This window comes from Quercus lobata, chromosome 6, assembly GCF_001633185.2.
Source record: "Quercus lobata isolate SW786 chromosome 6, ValleyOak3.0 Primary Assembly, whole genome shotgun sequence".
NCBI lineage: Eukaryota > Viridiplantae > Streptophyta > Magnoliopsida > Fagales > Fagaceae > Quercus > Quercus lobata.
The window spans coordinates 10,408,131-10,430,613 of NC_044909.1; the positions used below are offsets into that span (position 1 = coordinate 10,408,131).

At 33.4% G+C, this 22,483-nt stretch overlaps 1 protein-coding gene across 1 annotated transcript; it reads right to left on the reverse strand.

Annotated features, from left to right (window-relative positions):
• Positions 1-680: 680 nt before the first annotated feature.
• On the reverse strand, positions 681-14,329 carry LOC115995023 (sucrose synthase 2-like). The gene is made up of 16 exons (XM_031119424.1): positions 14,313-14,329; positions 9,794-9,868; positions 6,914-7,046; positions 5,791-5,942; positions 5,416-5,608; positions 4,978-5,096; positions 4,650-4,866; positions 4,300-4,395; positions 3,994-4,167; positions 3,274-3,390; positions 2,999-3,165; positions 2,488-2,712; positions 2,007-2,328; positions 1,674-1,918; positions 1,459-1,597; positions 681-831 (listed from the first exon to the last, which is right to left on the reverse strand). The coding sequence occupies exons 1-16, from the start codon at positions 14,327-14,329 to the stop codon at positions 793-795; spliced, it is 2,430 nt and encodes an 809-aa protein (XP_030975284.1). The 3' UTR covers positions 681-792.
• Between the last annotated feature and the right edge of the window lie 8,154 nt (positions 14,330-22,483).

Below are 22,483 nucleotides of genomic sequence, written 5' to 3' on the forward strand. Positions count from 1 at the left end.
AGTATTCTTGAGTATAGTGACGTGGTGCTCATTCCTCTTACGTTCATGGTGGATCTCACTAATTAGATAGTATCAACTCTAGTTCTAATCTTGAGGAATTTCTCCTAATAACAACTTGGTGTGTATGGGATGGAAGGACTACATATACCTTAGGGAATAATAAGATATTTGAAGAAGTCTGAATATCTTTGTTTGTTAAAAAAAAAAAACAAAAACAAACATTAATATGTCAACAAAAATGACAAATGACTAAAAGGGGTTTTTGGGTATATTAATAAGAAAATTAATTATTTATATTTTTTGTAAATTGCAACCTTCACTAGGGTTTCCAAACCTTAAACTGACTTTTTCGAGCACTTGATTATTCCATGAGGTCTACCCATCCCACAAAAACCAAACATTTAGAGGGGGGAATTCCTTTGGGTTTGCCCCAAAGTGCATAAGAATTTTAAACTTAGGATCTCATGTGAGACTTGAGAACCACTAGACCAATTCCTTGGAGTTAAAAATGACAGCCTTCCTGTTGCCAGAAAATAGTATATTCTAGATGCTTTATAGTTTAACACATCATTCTCGCGTAAATATTTCCCATTCAAAACCAGAATAGAAACTCTGATGCTCCCTTATGGTTCTCAATTGAAACTAGCCATTGGGAATTTACTATATAGTTTTACCGAATGAAAATAAATTACAACAAAGTCATTCCTGGAAACTTATTAAACAGCAACAAGAACATTGTTCATCACATGCATACTGAACACTAACAAACAGAATTTCTTCAGCACATACATTTCAATTCTGCTCATCAACTGCCAGCGGAATGGACTTCACCTGAAACACCACAAAGGCAATGAAGACAGTTACCAAACTGAAAGAAAACAAGCATGCACACACACAAAGAAGAAGAGGAAGAAAAGCAAACACTTCAAGATATGATAATTCATCTAAAAGGTCATAGAATTCAATTAATTTTCTATGCAGATTGAAATCGAGCAATTGGGAAGGCTGTGTTTGGTATCAATGAAGATTAGTTCTAGGCTGTGACCAGTATTAAGGAAAAGAAGATTGGGGCATGGGTTTAACAAAAAAAAATTCTCTTCTAATAAATGTGAAGCCCTAAAAAGTTTATGCTTTACCCGAAACAAAGCATACCTCATGCTGACACTAGTTGATTCTAGTGACAGTTCATGACTACAATAAATAGTATCAAAGTCAGATCATCATCTGACCAGAACAAGGACTTCGCCTAATAGTTCAACCATTGATGCCATGATACATGTGCACACGTGTGCGCGCACACACACACACAAAAAAGTATAGATTCCTCAATCCTGACTCCAACCAAGGAAACAGAACTACTTGATCATCATCGAATTGTCTGATCATGGCAAATAAGAGTCCAGACATTCCAAGTGCAATTTGGTTCATAAGAAGAATTGGGAAGGATAAGACACTAACCAGATTCCGGAACTTGAGGTTGTAAAACATCTCCAGATATCTCCTCGTCTCTCTCCTCTCTAGCTTAGACACATACTTCCAGAATCCATAAACCCCAGCTAAAGTCAGTAGCCTCTCAGTATATATCTTCCATGTGTACCTATAGAATTGAATGCCAAATCAGTTACATAGAGGAAGGCAAAAATTGTCCTAATGTTAACAATGCAAAAACAGACCTTTCAAAGATTCTTTTAAGCCCTGCATCTGAGATCTTGTCCCAGTAGCCAGGATCTCTCTGGCAACTTTCAAAGAAGTCAATCAAAATTGCAGAAACCTGATCAGGGTAATATGGATCAACATGAAATCCTGAAACACCATTCTCAATGATTTCAGCAGGGCCACCATGACAGGTGGCAAACGTGGGAAGGCCACAAGTCATGGCTTCAACAACTGTGAGACCAAAAGCTTCATATAAAGCAGGCTGCAAGTAAAAGAAGAACAGGTTAAAACAAAAAAAAGATTTTAATTGATTTTAATCAAAATTTGCACTATACATTGCCACTATATACCTGCACAAAAGCACCTTTTGTGTCTGCAATATAGCGATAGAGCTCTCCATTACGAGCACGGTTCATTTGGGCTGCTATCCATCGGAACTGCCCATGCAAATTGTATTTCTCAATGAGGCCATGCATCTTTTTTATCTCCTCCATTTCTTCTCTATCCCGGGACTTCTTCACATCCATGTAACCACCAACCACAACAAGATTTACAAGTTCTCTTAACTTGTTGCTCTTACCATAGAACTCAACTAGACCTGTTAAGTTCTTTACCCTATCAAGTCTTGCCATGGAAAAGATGATAGGTTTTGATTGATCACTCAACACACCACTGCATCCCGCATTTACGAACTATCAGATCAATTATCAATGGTTCGAGTGATTTGTATAATCCGATGCTTAATAAATATTTCCTTCAATTTTTTATTTTTGAAAGAAATCTTATCCAAGATTTGATAGAAGTTACAATATAACACAAAAAGATACTTACACATGCTCATCATTCTGCTCAGTACCATACAAGAGTTCTTCAATCGAACCATGTAGAGCAGTAAGTCTCCTTTCCTTATCAGTGTACGGATAATATATGGTCAAATCTGCTCCAGGAGAGACGATATTAAACTTGGGATCAAAAACATCAATCCCATGAACAACTCGATAAAGCCCGGGGAGTGTGAAAGCTGTATGACTCTCATACTGTCCAACATTATTCTTGCTGAGGCAAAGAACAAAAATGTTAGGCTATTTTGACTTAAACAAAAAGAACTATCATCTTGGCGTGAAAAAAAAAAGGGTTAGCAACAAATTTGGAGTGGCATTCCAGTTAGCCAAACCAAAAAATAGATCATCTAGTTGGTCCTAAGTATGCATATAAACTCAATGGTTACTACTAGAAACTCAGAGCAGCCTTGAACTGAGATTCCCTTGTAAGGATAGATGATGATCAAATAACCATTTCAAGTTCCAAACAACTAAAGAAAAAAGAAGAAGAAAAAACTCACCTTCCTGCAATCTCTTGGTATGTACTGGTGATTATAAAATCTGCATTGTTCATTGCAATAAGATCGGCAGTAAATTGACTTGAAAAATGGTACTTGTCCTCATATTTTCTCCAATATATATCAGAATCTGGATACTTTGTTTTCTCCAATGCATGGGCAATATTACACTACAAAAATATACTTTTGAAGAATTAAAACCAGTAGATATGCTCTGTGTGGATATACTGATTTTTAGTATTGCAGCTAAAAGAACAGAATAAATAATCACATCAGACCTGTGTGATTCCTAGCTTGAAGGACAACAAAGTTGCAACAAGGTTTCCATCACTATAATTGCCAATGATTAGATCAGGAACACCCTGTAACTCAGCAGCAATTTCGTTTGATGCATCCTAATCATCATACCAAAAAAGAAAAAGAAAATCATAAAAATATCCAATATATGCAATGAGAGAAAGTGGATAACAGATACTTGCATTGTTTTTTTATTAAAAAAACCTGAATTATAAAGCTTATCTAATTGTACTAAACTCTTTTCTTCTCCTAAAACAAAATCCATACTAATCCAGTTTCTCATAAAATTTGGAAGTTGTATGCTCCAATAGCTTATCAACTGCTGACTGTTGAGAGTCACTAAATTGCCCATAGCTGGCCCTCACAAATGTCTTCCAAATTTTCAATTCCCAACCTCTTAATTTCTTTCTGAAAATTATGTTTGAAAGTGATTTCCAGTATCAAATAAGTTTCCCTGGCCTTTTTATTTTTACACTCCAATTTGGAGACAGTGAGGCCAGCAAGGAAGCAAACTATGTGAAATGTCATTCTCCACAGCTAGGCCAACAAAAAGAAAAGATTAAACTGAAAACCTACCTGGTGTAATTTCTCAATCATTTAAGAAACATTGTCACAGGGTAAAAGAAGAGAGAGAGAGAGAGAGAGATAAAAAATAAATACAAAACGAATTGATGGAAAACCAAAGTTTTGGCTACACTTACCTCTGCAAAAGTCTCCAAATATGGCCACACATCAAACCTTGAAATCCATTTTCGAAGAATTCCATTCTCAGTTCTAAAGGGAACACGCAAAATATGAGTGTGTTCTGTTCCACTGATTCTTTCCAGTCTTTGATTACACGTTGTGCCTTTTGCATCAGGTATTAGTCTGGTAACCTTAAATGACATTAATAAAAGTGGAACAAATATACCAAAATGAGAGTTAAAAGCCATACTAAATAAATGGAGATAAAGGAGAGCTGAATGTCAATAATGCTTCAAATTACGTGAGTAAATAAGGACACTTACAATGAGAATTTTTGGAATGACATCCAGTCCTTGCTTTTGTATTCTAAGAAGCATCTCATCCTCCAAGGCACGCACTTGGTCAAGTATATAAACAATCTGTGCAGCATGACAATTTCTCGTTAGTATCAGGATAAAATTATTTGCGCTAGGCCATCAATTTTTTTGATTATTTGTTTATATTTTGCTAAGAAAGGGTCATCATATATATAAAGGAAACTCTTTTATGGGCAAGGAGAAGCAATGCATTGAGACATGTAGTATTAAATAGTACAATCAAGTTTGTGCAACCAAAATACCAAATAGAGTAGAAAAATTATCTCCATATTTCAACAAATAAAAAACAACTGTACCTGTCCTCCAGTGTCAGGCAAACCTAACACATTTGCCTGGCCGAAGTAGCCATGAGGAGACACAATGACAACATTGAAAACCATAGGAATCCTCCCAAGAAATGTCTCTAGGGTTGGGGGATCAGGAGCCTGAAGGATTTCCAACAGAAGATGAATTGTCTCTGACACCCGCTGTGCAATGTCACCCCAGCCTCTCTCGAATCCCATTCCTTGTAATCTAAAAAGAAAAGTGAAGAGTTTAAAGACAATAATTTAACGATTTTTTTCCAAGTGATAAATTCCAAGGCTAAAAAAGCTAAGCTATTTGAAAATAGATACAGTTGCGTACTCAAATTCAAACTCAGAATATGGTGTACTTGGTGGCAGCTTAGAAAGATACTCCTCTGCCCTTGCCAAAGCAGACTGAAGTTTAGAAATATTCTGAATCCGATCATTTAACATCATAGCCTGCATAGGATAATAGTGAAATTAACATCACATGGTTTTAAGGCCTCCCTATGAAATTTATGTAACATCTACAGTTCTAAAATACTCCATATATGGCTTGTATTCATGCTCATACCAAACCATGAAGTTAAACAATAAATTGCAACAAAGCATGAATTCAAGCCAAATAGAAGTAGCCAGTTCCTAAAAGAATATCAACATAATCATACCATGTAAGGGCAAATTCAGCAAAAGAAATTAAATAGTTATCAACTAAAGGCTCATCACAATGACAGCAAGAAAGAATGTTCAGTGAAATCCTTAGCTCAATTAAACTTACATGACCATTATGTTTGTGTGCACGAAGAAAACCAAGTAGAGGCTCCAAACTTTCTTTATTACGGAACATACTTGAAGATAGGTGACGGTTGAGGAATTGAACCCCATTCCCAATGGTTGATGATCGAGTTGGTCGAGGGAATGTTGCATTAAATGGCTCAAAATCAAGTTCAAGAACATAGTTGTCATTGCACCTATAGCAAAAATTTCATAATCCAATTTCTGATTACAATCATTGATAAAGAGAAGTGAAAACTGAAACAGAATCTATCTCTTTTACCCGGTCTAACACTATACCAGATGAGATGACTCAAACACTAAGCACAGGATTATAAAACAAAGCACCCAAGATTTAAATAACAGAGAGATCCCTTACTGTCCATCCACTAGTTCTTCTTTAAATCGAAGATACTCTGCAACGCTCAAATGATCCACACTGAGTTCAAAGACATTAACACGGACATATTCCCAAACACCAGGTCTTGGACGAAGTGCTATAGCCACAAAAGGAGGCAGAACTATAGCTTCCTACAGCAACATATAAACAATTAGTTTGTAGAACTAAAGCAACAGAGCAAAATTAAGTCATGCAATTTGTCATTCTCTTCTGAAGTACATGGACAAATGGAAATGGAAAAAAAAAGTTGGCCATTTTTTTACACCACTTTTGAATCAAAAGTTTTTAGTATGGAACAGTCACAAAGATGATAAAATAAAAGGAATAAAATCAATCAATTCAACAATCCAAAAGATAACATAAAATAAAAGGCCATTAAATTGATTATTACTTCGATTTATCTCCAAACTGCTTCTCCCACATCATGTTGGGAGGTAAGTTGGGTTTGGCGTTCCAAATAAATCATATACAATCAGGTAAATTATTCCTTTTGAAAGAATAACTATATAGATATATAAACTAACTAAACATATAGACTATAGGATTACACAATGCCCCAAATCTTAAAGAGTAAAATGAAAAACTTTCTTTCATTTATACCAAGTAACCCTTGCTACAGGCAGCATGGAGTTATGAACTTCCTGAATCATTACATATGAACAAGAACTAACTTATCGTCTAGGTGACTTATGTGGAAATGAGCAAAAGCGAAGAATGCATTCCAAGTCTTAACACATTGTATTTTGAATTCAAAAAAATAATTTCTTTTAATTCTAAACAATCCAACACACTCATCTTCAAAATCCTGAAATGCCCTCACTCAAACAACATTAATTAAGGAGTCACCTTCTTTTTTTAATAAGATTTTCGCCAAGAGGGGGAAAGGAAAATTAAAACTAGTGATCCTCACAATGAGGCATGTGTGATCCTCACTTGAATACTAACCAAAACTGAAATTTTATGACAATATCATTAATTTAAATACACCCAGTTTGAAATAGTATGTCTAACCATAAGGAGCCGATCCAAATCCATGACAAAAAAAAAAAAAAAAAATGCATCATATATCATGATGGTAGAGAATCAAGGTGAGTGTGTTCACCTGTGCAGATTGAAGGACTTTGCTGAATGGGCTATACTTGAGCATCTTCATTGATTTGTCTTCCTTAACAACATTGTCTAGCTCCCCTATCAGGTCATGAGATTGCAGTATCCCCTTTCCGTTAGCAACATACCTGGCAAGACAAATAAAGACAACAGAAGTTAACCCTCATTAAGAATAAAATTTAAGTACAATTACTTTGCTGTTGAACCTTATGTTCCTGAATTAAATTCAACTATATAGTTGTATTGAACAATAAATCATATGGTTAAATTTAACCGTTCTTGGAATAAATAACACTTCTTTACTTCATTGCTCAATACAATCATGCGGTTGAATTTAATTGGGAAATCTTGAATTTAATTGGGAAATCTAAGTTTTGCTTATATTCAAAAAGCTAAGGGGCCGTTTGGTATGAGATTTTAAGCAACAATTTTCAGTTTTTAAATAACATTACACGTAGTTATTACATGTAGTTTTCACCTTCATGTATTTCCAAAAAATACAAACAATGTTACCGAACGGTCCCTAATTCTCTCAAAACCCACAATGTTATCAAAACAAGGCTCTCATCAATAGGGATGGCAATTTAGATCCGACCCGCGGATACCCGGTCCGGCCCGATCCTAATGGGCCGGATTTTACCCGGTCCGATAAAGAATAGGGTCGGGTATGGGTTTTAATAAAAAAACCCAAAGCGGGTCGGGTCCGGGTTTTATCAAAAAACCCTAAACCCGACCCGAAACCCGACTCGGATAAGACCCGGTTATATATATATATATATAATTACTAAACTACCCTCACATATATATAGTTAAAAACCCTAAAATTTTCTACTCCTCTCCTCATTTCAGCTCACTCATCCGCCTCTCCCTCTTCATCTCTCAACTCTCACACACACGCCTCCCTCAGTCCTCACTGCCTCACTTTCCTCTGACCACCACAGCCATAACCAAACCTCACTCGCTCTCTTCTCTTCTCACCACGACAACCCCAACCAAGCCCAGAAAACTCGTACACTAGCGATGCAGGTGTAGCATCATTCGATGGACATTTCGCACTCAACATTTCCTTCACCCTCTGATTGAAACCCCCACTGTTCCTCAGCGAGTTCGAAGCCTCCAAACCCCCAAACAACTTTTCGTTGAAGAATATCTGTCGAACCGCTGTACTGTCTCTGTAATTCGACCGAGAAAAGAAGCTGAGAAAATGGGTTGGTTTGTTAGATCTTGGATCCGTTTGGATGGCAAGAAAATCGCCGAGAAAATGTTGTAATTATTTTTATTTAAACATGTATATTCAATGATTTCTGTGTTTGTGATTTTGGGATTTTTGTGTTTGTGATTTTGGGTTTGTTAAGCATGATTTTCTGGCTCTGTTTGGTTACCGATTAAGTGTGAGAAAAAAAGAGGAATATTTGGTTTTGATAGATTGCATTTTCAAGAGGAAAAAAGAGGAAAGTGTGATTAGATTTTCGTTAAGACTCTGTTTAGGCTTCAATTCTCTTCTTCTTCTTCTTCCTCTTTTTTTTTTTTTTTTTTTTTTTTTTTGGGTTGGGCCCAAATCTGGTTGGCCTAAACGGGGCCCGCGGGGCCCATGGGGCCCGACGGGGGCGGGTTCGGGCCCCGGGAAAAAAACCCGTTTAGTAAACGGATCGGGTTCGGGCCACGGTTTAAGACCCGGGGGTCGGGTCCGGATATGGAAAAACCCGGCCCGAACCCGACCCGTTGCCATTCCTACTCATCAATAATTCAAGACACAATGTTATCAAAACAAAGTCTCTCATCAACCATTCAAGCCACAGTATGTGCGTCTGTGTGTGGATGCGTGTGCTTAAAAGAGAGAGAGAAAGAGAAAGAGAGAGGCCACAATGAGTTTGAAGAATTGCATGCAATCTCAAAAACCTGATCTTTCTTAACCATTAAAGCAGGGGCGGCTTGATGCATTTGGGGGCCTAAAGCGAAAATTAATTATTATGTTTCATATGTGAAATTACTATTAATTAACATGAATCATGTAGAATTTTTTTTAAAAAAAAAAAAGTTACTAAACACAAAAAAATTTGACAAAGCTTTTTATATTTGTTGATGTGGCAGATTGATAATAGTGAGTAAAAAAATGATGTTAGTGGTGAATCTAATTAAAAATTAGTAAAAGTTTGCAAACTCGACTATTGTGAAAAATGTTGTAAAATTTTTTGTGGATTAATTTCTTTCTTTTCTTTTTTCTTTTAGATGTGCTATATTCACAATATTTTTCATAGTAAATCTTAGGTGTTAAGTTACTTCTTGTTTTTTATTTGAACCTACCACTAAAATTATTTTTTTACTATCAATAATAGCTCTTAACAATTTGCTATTTAGGATTTTTTTTTATAAAAATATTGTGAACATAGCATTTCTTTCTGTTTTTTATTTATTTTTCATTTGATAAGAAAATATTATTTTATTTATTTGTTAATATTTCGGCTTAATTAATACTATTGGTTAAAGTTTAGGGGCTTTTTTCACTTGAGGCCTTAGGCGGCCGCATCAATGACTTATACTATTGAGCCGGCACTGCATTAAAGCATGTGTATAGGAGAGGGAGAGAGAGAGTATAGTTGAAGAAATAAGAAATGTAATTCTAAAATCCTAATTTCTCATCAAATCTTCAATTGCATGTTTTCGATCTCAACATGCAATCTCAAAAAGCTAATCTTTCTTAACCATGAAACCTTTATGTTAGCATTATCAAGTGATTCAAGTTATAAAGTTTGCATGCGTGTGTGCGCAAAAGAGTACTTGAAAAATTCAAAATGCAATTCCAAAACCCAAATTTCTCAGCCAAGCCATCAATTTCATGATCAATTCAAGCAGAGAGAGAGAGAGAGAGAGGAACCTGGAAAGGAGCGAAACGAGCTCGTTTCGATGAGCAGAGAGAGATTCCTGGAGCCTGTCTCGCATATTTTCGCTTCTCAAATCACACACAAAGCTTTGAAAGCGAAAGAAAACTAAAGAGAAAGGAAGAGAACCAGAGAGAGAAAGCAAGTGAGAGTGGAAACGAAGAGTGGTGGTAGTATTTATTAGCAGCAGAAAATAGGAAAGTAAGATCGGGAAGGGTGTAGAAGTAAAGCAAAGAGAATGGAGCCAAAAGAGAAAAGGCCATGGTTGTTGTTGACGTTGCTCTGAGTGTGACGAAGTGTGAAACAAACCGTGATAAATGTGAATCGGCACCTGGCTGCGTTTGAGGATTTGTGGTAGTAGTGGCTGAACAATGCCAAGTATTTGAACGAAGCTGATAGAAGCACGCACCAACCAAGAGCGAGAGTAGAGTGACAAGTTTGTGTGTGATTCGCGGTACAGGCGGAGATAACGAGGAGATAGCAAAAGCAGCTATGCTATAGCATGGGGACCGATTTGCATGCAGAGCTCAGCTGTGGGCTTTTCAAAAGTAACGGATCTATGATTTTATGCTTTTTATTTTATTTTATTTTTTGGGTTTTCTTTCCAATTTCGGTGCCCCTTTTCCTTTGTCAACTATAATATTTAAATGCTGGATTATTTCGGCATATCGTTTTGAAACTGCTTCGGTTTAATATTATTAATTGACGAATTTTGTTGCTGTTGTTGAGATAGTTACAATATCGTAACTTGAATCTATTTTTCACTAGACTCTAAATACTTTTTATTTATTTTTTATACTAATGGAAAATAAAATTTAGAGAGCGACAGTTTGATTATATGAGTGTTTGACTAATTTGAGTAGTCTCTTTTGCCATGTCTCGCACTTCTTGAAAGATTTGGTTTAGAGCAACTCTGATTTACAACTTTTGAAACATTTGCTTTTGAATTTTTAGATTTTCTAGGATCACTGTTGAGTCCTTATCCTTTGGTGGATTGGACTCCCAAACACATACACAAAAAAAATGACAACTTTTTTCACACGTATTAAATTGGCAAGCTTTTACCATCTGGACTAACCACTAAAAATGATTTTTTTTTTTTTTAGCTATCACTTACAATCAATCATATTTGCATGTTTCAAAATTTTTTTTTATCAATATATATATATATATATATATTTGCGTCTTTAGACATTTTCTTTAAATGGAATGATTCTCATTCTACTTTCATAGCCATTATTTGATAAATTTGAAAAAATTCAACCCGACAAATGCTATATTCACAACATTTTCACAATACTTTTACAACAAATTTTAAATGGCAAGTTATTACTGACTGTTACTAGTGTAAAAAAAATAGTAATTTTAGTGATGAATTTAAATTACAACTAATAATAATTTGCCACCTATAATTTTTTGTGAAAATATTGTAAACGTAGATCCAATAACTCAAGAGAAATCAAAGAAAAATACCCAATTTGACCTTGGGTACTCGGACCAAGCGCAAAAGCAAATTGATCTGTACCTAACCTACTTAATTCTGATTTTTCAAGATCCTGCACATGGGGACACTCACTGTCTCACTTGCCTCCTATGCTACTATTTTTGGAATTGTTAGTAGAGTTTTTGTGTGCTTTTATGTTATAACTCATTTCCCTCTCTCCTCTGTGTGTGTTTGTTTCTCTAAAAAAAAAAAAAAAAAAAAACAAGATTAATTACAAGTTGATAGATCCAAACAAAAGACAAGTAATTCAAGAGTGTAAAAAATCTATATCTTAGATCAAAGATGCAATTTAGTAATGTAAAATCAACTTCATTGAGAAGAAAAAATCTATGGAGAAATTATAATGTAATTTGAATTGTAGCATTGTTTTTGGATTTTGACCTATGCGTAGCATGAATTGGAATATATACATTGCGTAATTCATGGTAATGATGGTTTAGTCACAATCATACAAAATAAAAATTCTAGTATTGTAGACTTTGGGCTGGTGCATGGTGCACAGAATTGGATTAAGAATCTGAAATGAAAGGATGTTGGACCATTGGGCATGTCGGTAGTGGTGAGCTTTGTGGAATTAGTAAGCTTTTGTTTTTTAGTAGATAAAACTGATAAATTAGTGGGCAATTAATAGGTCCTAGATTGAAATAATGTGAGGGTAAGAAAAGGAAAATAATAAATGGAAGCATAGCATTAGCATCACAGTGGTGTTGCCCTTCATCTGTCCTTTGGTATCATTTTCCAATTGGGAATTAGGGATAAAAACTTGTTCATTTTCCCAAACTTCATGAATCATCTAAAGGAGGTATGTACTAATGTATCAATCTAATTTATTTTTGGATAAAAATGCCGGTGGATATGCTTTCGGTTGTTCTTTTTAGACTAACATGCAATAAGAATCTCTTTCTCAAAAAACATGCAATAAGAATCTTATTATGCCTTCCCAAAAACATCAAATACCTTCCCCTCTATAGATAATCGAGAATATTTTTGCGTTGTACTAAGAAGATCATAAATAAGCTATTGGCACAACTTGTACATGTTGTACGTTTGAGGGAATCATCAAGCTTTGATGATAATTATCCTTTAAAAAAAAATTAAAACAAGTGAGAAATAGTGACTCAAATTCATATTTAGGTTAGAGTAGTGTTTATTATACACAAATTGTTTAACACAATTTTACACACTTCAAAAAACATGATTTCAGTTATTTTTTAGGATGTTTAAAAAACAGTTTGTGTGCAATAAGTTTAATCTTTACTTTATCAGAAAAAAGAAGGAATGCTATAGTCACTAAATCACAAGACTCATATCTCAAAGATCTTACCATATATAAATTGTCTTTTTGTTGTTGTTGTTGTTGTTGTTGTTGTCCTCTTTCATTGATTGCTGTAAATTTTTAATTAATATGATGTTAAATTTTAAAGAGAAACCTGGTATTTTTTTTCCCCTTAATAGATCTCAATAAGTTATACTAGTCACTTCATATATAAAAGCAAGCTTGGAGTATTTTGAGATATTTGTAGTCAAGTTAGCAGCCTCAATAATTCACTTTACTGTAAAGAATTTTAAAACTCAACTGACACCTCTAAGAGTTTTTAATGAAGACATTCAAAAGTTCAAGTCTTCTACCTCTAACTAATGAATTATAAGAATAATAAGTATAATTTTAATTAAATAAGCATTCTTAACACAATTATTTCTTCATGCCCTTTGAATGGCAAGTGTACATGTATGAAAATTACATGAACACATTATTATATTTAGGCTTAGCTTGTTTAATAAACAAGCTTAAACTTAGGTGTGAATTAAAATTATTTATTAAAGAGATAAGAACAAATAAGAATTTTCTACAAGCGGATTAGGGATCTATTCATAAAAATCTAAGCTATCTTTACTTTGCATCTTTGAAGAGAATCAACATTCACCATTGGTGGGAGGCTTCGTTTATTTCTCTATCTTTTTTTACGTTCTGTTCAACGTTCTCTCTGTTGGGCCATAAGGTGGGAAATATAGAGTCACTTGCTGGAAGTTCTATATAAAAGGGGTTTCACTTATAACCTTAAACTGCATCAAGAAAACAAAGACAATTAATTGAGTTCTATATCTGTTTGTGTTGTTGATCTTTTGAGCAAAATGGCAACTCAGGCAAAGGCTGACCTTGTCAAGATTGGAATGGAGGGCTTTGCACTGTTAGATGAATACTATGGCAGGTCGAGGAGGCCCAGTGTTCATCACCGAAGTCAAGTTCCAAAGAAACAGCCAGAGATCATGATGATCGTTTGCAAAATGCCTGCTCCAATGATCAATGTTGGGACATTGGATACGGATTTCACTAATGAAAAAGTAATTCGCTTTGGTACTGGGCTTAAATACTAGCTCTTTCTTGCAAATACTTTGTGTAAACTACTATAGATACTCTTGTATTACAGAAGTAATATGTATACTCTTCTGTAGCAAGTTAGAAAATATGCTATGTAATATAGAATGCAAAAGCACTTTTAGGTAGCTAGCTTTCCTGTAATCATGCATGCAAGCACTTACTTTTTGTATCTTCTAAAGCTCTCCTGTGTAGTGATATGAGAGCTTATTTTGATAATCTTTGCTCTCCTGTAATTATGCAAGCGTTAAGTCTGTTAATTTCTTCTAGCCCTACTGTACATATGGGCACATCTCCTCCATTAATTATCTTAGTCTCTTTCTCTCTTCTCTCCCCCCATGGACTACGGAAGAGATCGAGTACTGCCGTATATATGAAAAGCTAGTGCAACCATTTTGATTTAGATATTTGATGCGTAAAAATCATCTCCCTTTGATATTAGGTAAGATTTTGAATGTGCTCCAATAGAGTGCAGACTGCCCAATTCAGAGACCATCAAAATGAACTAAATTTTTTACTTTATACTCCATACTTAACCTAAAAATAGGTAAAAATACAATATACGCCCTATTAGTTCGTTTGGTCAATTGTCATTGTAGTTCTTTAATTTTAAATTTTAATTTAGTCCTTTAACTTTGTCAACATGGTCATATATATTATTTCTTCCATCCATTACCATTTGTAAAACATAGTTAACTCTCATAAAATAACACTATTTTAAGTCATTTTTTTAATGTTACAAACATGAAATGATGTCATTTTAAAAGGATTAGAGGTGTTTTTCAAATGCTAACGAATGAACAAACTAACAAAAATGATTGTCGCCTAAGTTAACAAACTAAATTGACAAAATTTAAACTTAGTGGATTAAAATGATAATTACCAAACTTATAAGGTATAAATTATATTTTACCAAAAAAAAAAAAAAAAAAACTAGATTTTGAAAGTTTAAAGTGCGGACTCCTAAAATTTGGTTGGATTATGCTAAGTACTTATACTTACAAAGCTAATTACAAAAATGTTAATATAGATCATATATATGAGCCACTATTGAGAAATTGAGGATAACCTCATTTCACTATGATCAAAAGATTATGGTTGAAGACACTTTTTTTTTTTGAGAGATAATTATAACATGCTGCTAACCTTGCAGCTCGAATCATTTCCCCCCTAAACCCTAAGCATTTTGTACATGAGGAGGTACCAATTCAGCTAAAAGGTCTTTGGCATGGTTGAAGACACTTGTTCGATCCCTCGAGTATCAATTAAAGGCTTGTCAGAATCTTCAACTTTTATCATCTTCATTTATTTTGGATTTGTAATCTTAAATTTTTGATAGCACATTTTAAATTCAATTAAAATTAGATTGAAATTTGTTAATCTAGAACTTAACATTAGCCATTGAGAAAAGGAAGCAAAAGGAAAGATGCTCTAAACATTATGGTAAACAAAATAGGTATCGTGGGCTACCCCTTCAAATATATATATATGTCCATTTTATCTATGATTTGAATCTCAATAATTTGGGTAAATATGCTTCCATGTTGTAATGGATAAGCTTCATGACCAACTGTCTGCTACCTTTTCTCTAGTCGTTTTTGTTTTTCTTGCCACCTCAATTCAATACCTATCAAATCTTGCCTACCCCATTGAAAGACAGGAATATTAATGCTTTTTAAAAGAAAGCTCAATATGCACAGTATGAGCTAAGAAGTATTACATCATAAATATCATGTATGGTTGGATTTAAAAATCCATTTGAGACTGTACTGTTTAATAAGAGAACTATATCATCATTGCATGCAAATCAGACTAGGTTGTTCCAAAGAATTGAATAAATTATACATTATTCAGTGCAAAAAAAAAAAAAATATACATTTTTTATTTTGGTATTTCTAGAAGGTTGATATTTTAAATACATTTTTTCTACCGAACTTGGTTCTTTTATGAATTAGGAACGGAACCAAAAATTATATATATATATATACATATATATATATATATATATATATATTGCAAGAATTTCTTTTTTTGTCCTCTAAACTTTTTAAAGAGTTCTTTGTTGATAACTTTTGTTCGGTTTGAATTAGCTAGATTCCAACCCTTGCCAAAATTTTGTATAATTCGAAACCTATAATTTTGACCTGACTACAGAAGCTCTGCCAAAAATTTGGTTGATCCAAGCTTGAAATCCAATCACATTGTGGAAGTGTTGTCGAAATGCTACTAAGAAGCTGAGCTATGATCAATCATCATTTTGAGTTTTGCCAAGCTAGTTATCCAAGTTTAATCCTAAATTTTGTCAATAAATGCTTAATTTTTGAATACTTGTTCGTGTAAAACTCTAAAAATTTCCATGAAATTAATAAACAAAACTATAAATGTCCTATCACTTGCAAGAAAGGTGGTCCCTAACCTATGAAGGTTGAGCCTCCTGGTCAGGGTACCCCGATACCGGTCTTCATAATTATATGTGATAGAAGTTAGAGCCGTACAGTAGTCATATAAAGAGCTATAGGAGTGTTATCATGTTTATGGTATCACTAGTTGGGGCAGCACGTGCAAGCCACGTGCTTGCCATTATACTTAATAGTCACATAAAGTCAAATATAGAACCTATTATTAGCTTGTCTCTATAATATAAATTCCAATTTAGATCAAACCCACTTCTACAATCAAATCCTAATTAAAGAAGACACATATATTCTATGTCATGAAACAATATACTTTTCAATGCCATCAAAGCATTGAACATTATCAAAATTCGAAACATCATAAAGAATTTATAAACAATGATCTTTCTCTCGACTTTTTATACTCTTAATCTCATTTGCTAATCCATACTTTCTACTCTGTCAAAGGTTTAGGCTCTTAAGTACCTGTAGTGTTAAGCCATAAAACCTTCATGAATTGGCACCTCCATCATAGCACATTAGGTGACCACCTGTTAATGGAATGAATGTTGTTTACTACAACATACATACAATACAACAAAACAAAATCGAAAAATATATTAAAACATTTCTCCTTTCATATTTGGAAAGAATGCCTAATATGCGTATACAGACAAAACAAAACCGATAAATATATTAAAAACATTTCTCCTCACATATTTGGAAAGGATGCCTAATATGCATTGTAATGGTATAACCAAACTAAACTAAAACTATATTCAATTAGCCAAGAGCCCTGTAACTCAATTGGTTGGCACCTCTTAGTGTTTTCATCCGAGACATCAAGGGTTCAAACTTCAAATTGCCTCTCCCACAACTATCGAATTATATATATTTTTTAAAAAGGTTATATTCAATCAACCGGTTTCAATTTCATAATTCTATAACCATTTGTAATATTAAACTAAACTAAACAACATGTAAGAGACAAAATCAAAACATCCAAAAAGGAATAGAGCTAATTGATTCACAAAACTCTCTCTCTCTCTCTCTCTCTCTCTCTCTCTCTCTCTCTCTCTCTCTCTCTCTCTCTCTCTAGAGAGAACGAAGATATCAATTTAATTTTTTTAATTCTCAAAGTTAAATTCCATCATAGAGTTGAAAAAATTTCACCAAGTGACCGAGCTAATTTCTCCAAGTGCATTTGTTTCAATCTTCTTAGAGCTTCTTAATTTAAATGAGGTTGAAAACTATCTGAATTTCAGCATTGAGAGATTTAACATAAACAATATAATACTTTTGGTTCAATTTAAATACAACTTCTGATTTCCAACTGAATTTACCAATTACTCTAAAAGCTCAAGCTAAGAGACAAGAGTGTTCGCTACTTATTCACAAGTTCTAATAACCTCATTGCCTAATTATGCACCAAGTTTGATCCTTATTGACGAATTAAAAAAGAAGAAGAAGCATTCACTTAATTTTATTGCTTAAAATTCGAACAACCTCTCCTAAGAGAGGCAAAATTTTTAAGCTCTCCATTTGTTTACTTAAGAATATGAAAGAAAGCAAAATTTTGAGCAATTCATTCTTTCTTCTGTTGGGATTTTCATATTTTAACTCTGACCTCAGCTTCCTAAATTCATAGCTTTGACAAGACAAGTAATAAGCTCAGCTTCTTTTTCGATTTTTCTCTTACTAAAAGACCTAAAATCCAAAATGACACAATCTGGACTATTATTTTTTTCTTTTCTTTTCTTTTTTCACCTCTCTTAAGTTTCTCATAATTGAACTCACATCACCTCAACTAAGCTTATAGCTTCAACAAGAGAAGTAATAAGCTCACTTTCTTTTCCATTTTTCTCTTACCAAAAGACATCCTTAAATAACAAAACTTATACCATTTCATTAATTTATACTTTTGTCACCTTCTGGATTTATTATAATTTAATTCTTACATAAACTAATAGCTTCAACATGACAAGTAAGAAGCTCTCTTTCTTTTTTATTTTATTTTCTAAAAAGCCAAAATTACAGTAAAACACACACACGTATAGATGAGATATATAAAAGACCATGAAACAAACATTAGAAAAAAAATGATATTCGGTCAAAGGAAACAAACACAAACTTATATATCAATATGTGATGTGCCATAAATCAAAATTATCCATTCCTTTGGCTTCCTAATTACTGTTTACAATTCTTGTGGCTTGACAAGCAAGAAAGGAGCTTTAACTCCAAGAAGCACATTTTTCTAAGGAAGTCACATTCACATAATTTCTTACTTTAACAAAGAAGGCATAATTTCAACAAACCATGTAAGTTAAATTTCGTTTCTCTATTTATCTGGTGGCAAGAAATAAAAAGAGAGTCAAAATTATGGTTGAATTAAGTTTAAATTGCAAAGAGAAATCTGATTTAAACATCTACTATATCATTTTTCTTAATGACAATTGTGAACCATGAAATTGTAATATTTCAATGCCAAAATAGGCTTAAACCACAAGCAAGTATTATGTAGTTTCCTATATGATAGGCCAAAAACGTATTGACCTCTTGTGATAAATTAATTGATTAATTAGTCAAGTTTATTAATTAATCAAATTAACATGCAATTGCGTGGTAGCACAAACAAATCACCAACTAAGTTAAAGTGCAACGGAAAATAAATTTGACATAGGTGATTTGTTTATGAATGAGGAAAACCATCGAGGCAAAACCCTATCAGGTGATTTTAAGGTCACCACTCTTGAGAATCCACTATTATCACAACAAGTGGTTACAAGTAAAGGAATCTCAGTACCTTATACCAACCTACAGTTGAACCCTTACCCCAATATCCAATTGGACTTGTTCTGTAGTGACAATATCTCCTTGTAATACACGACTCCTAGTATGTGACTAATCAATTGTGCAGATCCTAGTACGCGACTTTAATCACCAATTAGAGAAGGTTGTTGGCTACAAAGTTCTTTAGTTCATCCAGACGATGAAGATCGAGAAGATGCTTGGTCACAAAACCCTATGGTGTACAAACACAGCAACTTCTACACAAGAAGGATGAACTAGGGCAAACTCTGTCTCTGGTCACAGTTTGCTTGAACAAACTTTGCTCAACACTTGTGCAACTTGTTCCCACTTTGACGGCCCTCAAAATAATCATTTTATATGTCTAGGGTTGTGAGAAAAGAAAACCCAAACACATAATCACGGATTAGAGTTGAAATAGAACTGAAAATCTGTTTTTCTTAAACCTCGACAGATACCCTATCTGTCGAGCTGCTGTTGAGCCACAGCGCTGGAACAACTCTTCAAGCTCGATAGATGGCTAGTTATCGAGTTTTAATAACAGACACTTTTGAAACTTGAATCTTGGACAGATTTGCATGGCTTTAATACTTGATCTTAAAACAAAGTTTCTTGAAGTATTAAACACATTCTAAATCTACCCAAATAAAAGTAAAGTGCGTTTTGTCAAAAGATTAGCCAATTACATAAAATAGTGTCATATGCTCCTAACAAGTGAATCACATATGTCCTAACACTATAAAATTTAACGAATGAGGAAAAACCACACATTTGCACAACTATTAACAAAGACATATTTATGCAATATTCTTATATTAAACAAAAATTTAATTACAAATTACAAAAAGTATAAAAATAAATAAATAAGTGAAAAATGATAAGGCAAATAGAAACAAAAAGGGAAAGATAATATTTGAACTCCAAAAAAAAAAAAAAAAAAAAAAAAACTTATAACCCAAAATATCTAAGAATTGTAAAATTCAAATCTCTAATACTTTTCTTCTTATCCTTTCTTAGTTACCAAATAGACTTCCAATTCATTTTACAAACTTCATTTGCTTACATAAGAAAATGTCAAAAAATAAAAGAAATCAAATCCAAATTTTAATACTCACCCTTCGCTATCCCCACATTTGAACAGACACACACACACACACACACACACACAACCCAAAAGATCTAAGAATTTCGAAATTTAGATCTCTATACTTTTCTTCTTATCCATTTTCAGTAACCAACAGCCTTCCAATTGATTACACAAACTTCAATTGGCTAAATTAGACAATGCCAGAATATTAAAAGAAAACAAATCCAAATCTTGCTCTTAACCATTCTCATCTCAAAAAACATACATGCAATATTTTCAAAGCAAAGAAAAGAAGCATGGATATAGCTATATTCGAACGAAAATGTGAAATCTTACATGAGGAAAACTTTGGGCAAAATCAAGGACACCTTCTCCGTTTGCAATGTACATAAATGGTGATTTTAGAAGCATAACCACAAAAAACAGCCTTGGAATCAGAATATACAGTAGGAGGAAAGAGAGATGAGATATGATTGAACCTATTCTGCCATGGTTAGGGTTTGCCTAGATTAATAGAATCCGATCCTTGATAATTTGGATAAATTGGCACTTTGGTTTTGTCAAGCTCTTTTTAGTTATGCTAACTTGATTTAATGCAAATAATTTTCCAAGCCAAATTTGTTAAAAAGACCTAGGATTAGAATTGGGATTAGCAACTCAAAAATCTCACAAATGAAAAAGGCAAAGAAATTAGGTATGAAACATCTTAACAGAATTTTGATGATGTTGTTGAAAATTAATATTCATATATGGGGTAAAAAATTTAGCCATACACACTGATTTAATGTACAAATATGCTTCCGAAGTTCAGAACACATAGTGTAAGATTTCCCATTTAAAATATAAGATATATATATATACACACGCACACACATATATAAAGATTAGATCAACAGCTAAACTAAGCTTAAATAAATAATAAAAGAACAAACTTGATCATCCTCCCAAAATTCCAAGAACTATGAAACTAACATTCCAGAATAACAGAAATACAGAGTTAAATAAGAGAGAGTGACAGAAGCGCATTTTTAGAAAGAAGAAAGATGAGATGAAATCCAAAACCCATGATGAAAATGAATTAAACAAGAAGAAAAGAGATTAATTTGAGTGACAATTAATTTGATTACAGATCACTGATCACGTTATGCCTAGAATCAATATATCAAATATTTACAAATATATATATATATATATATATATATATATTCAAAGACCTAACATATTTACCAAAAACACAAAGCATACCTTATCTTTGTGAGGATGATATCCAAAAGATTAGTCCCTACTTTTGAATCAAATAGCTCAGCTTGGTGGCTGCAAATTGAATATAACAAATTAGCACTTCAAAAAAATTTGTTTAAACCAAAAAAATAAAAAAGAGGAAGATTACAACCCCATGACCAACCACATCACCACCACCACCATTACTGGAAACAAAAACAACAACAATTGATATATTCTTCTAGAACATTATAATTTGTATGGTTCTTTTAATTCTTTCTACATGTAGGATCATTCATTTATGTGTATAGAGAGAAACATAAAGCACAAATTTTGCTATGAAATTGATGGAAAAACAGTAACTTTACAATCAAATGGAGTTGGTAGCTTTTCTTTTTGGCAAAATTGGTTTTGTCTCTAGTGTATAGGTCTGTATCATCAGTCCAATTTTTCCCATTGTTAAAAAATAGAGAGAATGACATGAGATTAGGCAAAAATGGAACCAAATTATGATTAGTGAAACTTCAAAGTGGAAATATGTGAGAGAGAGAGAGAGAGAGAGCACTTACCTATAGTGTGTTAGCCGAAAATACCAAAAATGGAACCAAATCCCCTTTCTTTATGATCTGTTTCTCTGTCCCTCTTTCAATATCTTCTCACCTTAGAAAGGAGAAATCCACACACACACAACTCCATACCCAGCAGCTAAAAGTTTAGAAAAAAAGAAACCCAAAATACCCATATTAGCAAATGAAAAGAAGAAATCAAGGAAATCATAAAGAAGATAAATTTAGAGAATGTAAATACCTGTGGTATGAGTTGAGAGAAAAGCCAAAGCCATAAACTAGACCTTTGATTCTTATAATTGTTGAAAAACCCTCTCCATCCAAGTAGGCAAAGCCCTCTCTGCTCTTTCAGCAAATAGAGTGCAGAATTAGTGAGAGAAACTTAGAGTTCTTTTAGCTCTGCTATCATTGATGAGGTCCCTTGTCTTTCACCCCTCTTTGTTTGTTGCTCTCACCTACTCCCATCTTTGTTTCCCTTCCACACGCAAAAAATAACAAAACGAATGACACCCAAAATACCCACTTAAGATCAATATCATAAACCTAAAAGACCCGTATTAGCAAACAATCAAAGATTGAAACCCACAAGGAAAAAAATAAAAACATAGATCTTAAGAAAAAAAAAGAAAAAGAAAAAAAAAAGGAAATTTTGAAGAAACGGAGAAAAAAAAAAAAAGAGATACTTACTGGAAAAATTAGTCGGTCTTCTTCCCTTTTTTTTTCTCAG